The sequence below is a fragment of the Chinchilla lanigera genome, unplaced genomic scaffold, assembly GCF_000276665.1.
Source record: "Chinchilla lanigera isolate Chin_1 unplaced genomic scaffold, ChiLan1.0 scaffold00013, whole genome shotgun sequence".
Classification (NCBI taxonomy): Eukaryota; Metazoa; Chordata; class Mammalia; order Rodentia; family Chinchillidae; genus Chinchilla; species Chinchilla lanigera.
Window position 1 is genome coordinate 24,792,562 of NW_004955414.1, and position 6,000 is coordinate 24,798,561.

The window sequence follows — 6,000 nt, forward strand, 5'->3', positions numbered from 1 at the left end:
ATAGGAAAAATCAGTCAAGAATCATCAGATATTTTAGGAATATTAAATATATATGTCCAGTCAAATAGGGAAACAGAACCTTGGAGGAAACACATAATACAGAGGAAAAAGAGAAGTTGGACTCTTATCATTAATTTCCTCACGGAGATAAGAAAAGCACCTATAAAATGAGAACAGGGTCTTACTAAAAAAAAGACTGAAGTAAAATTCTTGAAAAATTAAAATATGAAAGCAGAAATTTAAAACAGAATCTTGTAGAAAGATTTGAATAAAAACATGGAAAAACTTCCAAGAAAGTAGAACAAATATACAAGGAAAAAATAGTTACAGGATCAATCCCAGAATTACAGCAGCCAAGTAATAGGATTTGCAAAGAGAGAAAGAACAGAGAAAATGGAGGAAAAAAAAATATATATATATATTTAAAATTTTCTCAGAATCAAAGAACTTGAATGCCCATCTTGAAAAGGCTGAGTGCACAGCACAGCAGGTGGGAAACCCTTATCAGGCAATTCCAGATTGCCAGGGACTAGCAGATCCTGCAAACTTCCAGGGAGCTTTCACAGATTTCACACAAAGGATCAATAATAAGAATGCAAACAATAGACACTAATGTGGACACTGAATTCTATAATGAGCCAGATTCTCAACAAAGACGAAAGGTCAAGACATTTTCAGGCATGCAAAATTTTTAAAAACCTATATCTTATTTTAAGTGCAAATTTGAAAAGGACAAGACCTCTCTATCAAATCAGGAGCGCAGCAAAGGGAATTTGTAGGCTGCTGGGAAAGGACCAACAGAGGGAGGAGCTGTGGGCCGGGGCTGGGGGGCAGGGTCAGGCTCTCCTAGACTCAGGGAAACCTCAGAAGAGGCTGGAGAGAGAAGAAACCTCAGCTGAGAACGTCCTGCTGTATTTTGAGCACACTGAAAGGATTTTAGAGAGTTCTTCCAGGGGCTGCAGAACCAAAGAAAATATAATCAAAGTATGTCATAGGACTCTTGGTGAATCATATGTAGGTAGATATCCATAGTCACAATAACATAAACATGTAATACTGATTTAAACTGTGATGAAACTATTTTAAGGGCATAGGGGAGAGGGTGTGTGTGTGTGTGCACACACACATACACACGGGGTAGGGGCGTACAGACAGCTGAAACCTAGGCTTCCATAGTGGGAAGTCAAAAGCCTCTGTCTAAACTTGGCATATCAAGAAACAGCGGCACACACTTCATTTTTCAGAATATGAGGGAGGAGGCGTGAGAATAAACAACGAGGAGAGTTGAGAATTGTGACCCCTCGCAAGTGGGACTAAGAAATGGGAAGTCAAGAGATGAGGAAATGATGTCTTTCATTACAAACTGATTGGCGATGAAGTTTTCATACAAATCATGCCTACTACTTTGACAACTGAGAAAAAGCCTCAGAAATGTTGCCTACTGGGTAACCAATGGCTGCTCAATACTTTACCTATTAAATCCAGAAGCTGCCAAAAGATCCATTTTGTTTAGGTAGCATCAAGCTCTCCAGAACAATGTGTCAGAGAATCTGTCTGGTTCCCACCCCCTCAGGCACGGCAGCTACTTCTCTCTCCTGTCCAGCTCCACTGTTGGGGCTGCTGGCAGAGTGTCCCCTGTCCCACAGCCAAGTGCCACTCTTCTCCATTCATCTCCTTTACTGCTAACGCTGGCTGAGTCACAGAAATGGCAAGTTGGACACAAAACAGACAAATCCCCATGCGAGGCTGGAGGCTGCCCAAAGTGCTTCTCTCATAAGGGGACTGACATTCCCTGGCCACCCACTACGTCTCAGGCCCTGGACGTTGGGCATTTTTGCCTATCACTGTCTTAATTAAGCTTCCCAACAACCCTAAGAAGTAGATTTTATTGCATCCATTTTGAAGGAAGACCTAGAGATACAGTCTCTGCGGCCAGGTCTCACAGCCGGCTGGGGCAGCACTTGGACATTAACCTGGTTATCCTGATGGCCTGGTGGGCACTCTTCCCACCGTGCCAGGAGTCTCGGACGGCAGTGAAGCGACAGCTGTGGGCGAAGAACAGCCACACCCTGGCTTAGCAGCTGGCCCTCTGGTCTGAGGGCACGTGGCCCCGAGCCCAGGCTTAGTGCAGTGAGCCAAGGCAAAAGGGCAACAGCAGTGACCGGGGAGGGGAGAGAGGATGCCTGCTTACCCATGAGCAGCCTCCGTTTCACTCGCTTGTCTCCGTCTGCCACTGATGTGGCATTGCTCTCTGTCACCTCCAGGCCAGTGTCCTCTCGCTCTATAAGAGAAGCAAAGACCAAATTCCTAGGCCGAATGAGGCAGACTACCCATCCCCTGCATAACCACTTCTGCTGGAATTCCAGATGTGAGGACAACGGAGGAGGTGATTCTGTTCACTGTTTATGTCCTGGCGGAGTTCTGTTGGAATTGCCATATTAAATGGCCACAGATCCTTACAAACATTCCACACGGAGAAGGTTTTGGAAGTCAAATCCTCCCATTGCACTGACCAGGGAGATGCTGGGGAATGCAAGCTTCAGACTCACTCCAGGAACCTTACGCTAGGGTGAAAAGAACCTTGGGTCTAGAAACCTCTAAAATAGAAGAGCTCATGAGCCAGGCATGGTGGTGCACTCCTGTGATCCCAGCACTTGGGAGGCTGAGGCAGGAAAATCATTGCAAGTTCGAGACCAGCCTGGGCTACAAAGTGAGCTCAAGGCCAGCCCGAACTGCATAGCAAGACCCTGTTCCAAAAAACAAAAGCAAAAAATAAAATAGAGCTCATGAAGGATGCACTCTGCAGGACTGGGTGGACACCCTGCTGGAAATACGTGTCCCCCACTCCTGCTGTCCAGAAAGCCTACCACGCTGTCACAAACAGCTGGTTCTAACTTCGTGTCACCCTGACCCTGTGGGATGCATTGTCACAATCTCCAGAATATCAGCTTTAGGAGCAGCCTAGGGCAGGGGAGGAGGAAGGGCTTTCCAAGGTCGCACAGGGAGAGTGGGACTTCCACCCCAAAGCTAGAGCCTTCCCATAGCAGCTTGTGGAGCAGCCCCGTGCACCTGAGAGCAAGTGCACAGAACCGGCACCAAGGGGTAGGGTGGAGGTCAGGGTTTGCACTGAGGAGGGGTAGGCTGAGGCAGAATCACCCGGCGTGGGGTCACCACTCACCAAAACAGCTCCTCCCATCTGTGTGCAACTTGTACTGTGGGTGGCAGCTACACTCAGGGCCCTCAGCTGTGTCTTCACAGGAGTGCTGACACCCACCGTTTCCATGGTTACAGGTCACTGGAAACAAAGTGAATCAATGCATAAAGCAGTGAGGTTTCCACAACCAGGGCTGTGTTTGCTCCTGAGGAATTCTGATTTTTCTTTCTGCAAGGATCTGAGCACCTCATATGTGCTAGGTGTTAAGCATAAAATTGATAACTGCCATTCAGACTCTATCCATATGTGCATAAGCAAACAGTCAGGATACAGGGTGTGAAAATGCTGAAATCGAGGTTTGACTAAGTCACACAGAAGGATGGAAATGTGTGTGTGTGTGGAGGGGAGATCACTAATTAGGAGGAGTTATACCAAAACTCTAGACTACTCTGTTCTATCTACAGAAGTTTGCCTGTTATCACAGCTACCTTCTAGCTTTGAGAAATAGCACTACATAACTGGAATAAAGGGACATTATTTAACTTGTACATATGTTAGGATTTCTCTCAGTAGACTCCATCTGGATTCATTAAAAGAAAAGATAATCAGAGGAAATGACAATTCTGAAGACAATTAATGCAAATTAACCGATAATTATGAAGACCGTATGAATGCATTGGTGACAGGCCAAAAATAAATTTTAAAAGCCAGCTATGAAACTATCTATTCCTCAGACTGTGAACAGAGTTACCTCTGGCACAGGAAATGGGAGGGGGAGGTTACATGTTGTCTTTATACATTTGGGAGTGTTTGAATTCTTACATAGGCCTTTGTAATTTTTTTAATTTAAAAGAACTAATTACATATTTGCAAAGTGGAAAGGAAGCTGTTCTATGATTATAGGTGTATAAAATTGTGTACATATGTAAATTCCAACTAAATCAGAATATGGAAAAAAATTGAAACAACTAGTTATGTGGTGGAATTCTGGGTCTTTTCTTTTCTTTTTTGAATCCTCAAATGCTATAATAACAATACTATTTAAGCGGCGATCTCTTACAAACATTTAAATTTTTAAAAAATTATTTTCCAGGTGTTCTTATTCCAGCAGTTGGCCCCTGCAAAACTGCAGGGCTGAGAGTCTGACTGCACAGGAAAGTCTGGCGTCCTGTGGCGTCCTCCTCTCAAAGAACTGGAAAGTAGAAAAGTGCCCTCAGTTCTGCTCAACTCCTGGAACCCCCAGTGGGCAGCCTCACACCGGGGGTCAGTAAGAGCCCATCAGAATCTGTTGTTTGAGGGGACGGCGGCATCAGCGCTGGGTTGGCAGGTTTGGAGACCACACTTTGTTTCAGGCTGGAGACAAGGAGAAAAGCCTCTCATGGGCAAACCAGTTCCTCGTGGTAAACAAGCATCCGTAGCAAGCTTTGAGGGTCTCTGCCCACAGCTTTGGAAAGACTTCCTGAAGGGAAACCCTCTATTTTCTCTAGCGTAAGTAGTGGTTTAGGGACACCATTAATTGCGAGTTGTTTCTTGCTGTCCATTAGGGTTTTGTTACCACAACCATTATGTGGCAGCTGTGTCCATATTGTATACACCCCCCCTCACCCAAGCATTAAACAAGTGCACACTGAGCACATCCTGCGGTGGGCACCAGGGAAAAACTGAGAAGCAAAAATGAGACAAGGTTCCTGACTAGTTCATAGCTGGGGAGACAGACATCAAAGCACACAATTCAATCCAGTGTCATGCAGTATGATCAAGGAATAAACAAAGTGCTATGGGAGCCGAGATACAAAATGGCTGCCCTGTTTGAGGCCATGGAAAGTCTTCTGACGAAGAGCAGTGTGGTGATTTGAACATGGCTTTGGAGTTGGGAGGACATAGGATTGAAAATTAATTTGCCACTTACCCCTGGTATGACCTTGTTTCTTTACCTTATTCACAATTTTCTTAACTGAAAATGTGAATGATAATACTTAGCTCATAAGGGGTCTTGTAGGAATTGAAGGGGATGTGGTACCATCTTGAGACAAGCCTTTGCATGTAATAAATCTTTTTAAAAAGTACCTGCAATCTTTATCATTATTAGAAGTTAGACAGGATGTTGACGTTGAGGGAACATTCAGCACACCAGGAATGGAGGAGGGCTGGAAAAGGCTGAGAGGAATAAGGGGTGTTCTCCAAAGGGCAAGGAACTTAGTGTCTGCAGAAAGGAAGCGGATGAAGAGTATAAAGGAAGCAGGGACCAGCTATCAAAAAGCTGTGATTGCCAGCTGAGGAAATCTGACTTGATTCTATGGGAACTGGGAGACTGTCCCCCACATTCACATTGTTTACTGCTTAATTTCATTCCTTTTTCATTAGTTCCTTATAAAGCATGCTCCCCTTCCACAGGGGAGTACTCTTCTTCAGTGGACATGGCACTTGGTGGAGGACAGTGTCCGTGCCAGCTGCTGCGCCTGAGGATGCATCCCTGTGCCCCGGAGCAGCATTTCTGATGCTGGCCTGTAGAAGGCCGCTTCTGGGGTACCGTGTCCCCAGTGTGACCGAGCAGCCACTCCTACTTACAGATGCAGTCTCTCTGATTCTTGGCCAGCTCAAAACCAGGTCTACACTCGCAGGCGACGCTGCCCCTCGGGGCCTCCTTGCAGATGTGGCTACAGCCGTGATCCTTATTCATGCAACTCAGGCCCTCTGCAAAACAGCAGCACGCGGCAGCAGGTGACTAGGCTGCAGACAGAATTCTGAGCCCCAGGGGAAGTGCAAAGGACTGGGGGGTAGGGAGGGCCACAGACCCACCCTGCTTGGTTTCCATTAGCCCCACATTTTAAAAAAATACGAGCTAC

At 45.8% G+C, this 6,000-nt stretch overlaps 1 protein-coding gene across 1 annotated transcript in view; it reads right to left on the reverse strand.

Moving 5' to 3' along the window:
* Scube2 (signal peptide, CUB domain, EGF-like 2) overlaps positions 1-6,000 on the reverse strand; it is a gene marked incomplete at its 5' end in the record, with an annotated part of 67,205 nt that overhangs the window by 41,428 nt on the left and 19,777 nt on the right. The window contains 3 exon segments of the mRNA XM_013511992.1: positions 2,192-2,281; positions 3,179-3,295; positions 5,723-5,848. Coding sequence (XP_013367446.1) covers positions 2,192-2,281; positions 3,179-3,295; positions 5,723-5,848 — 333 coding nt within the window.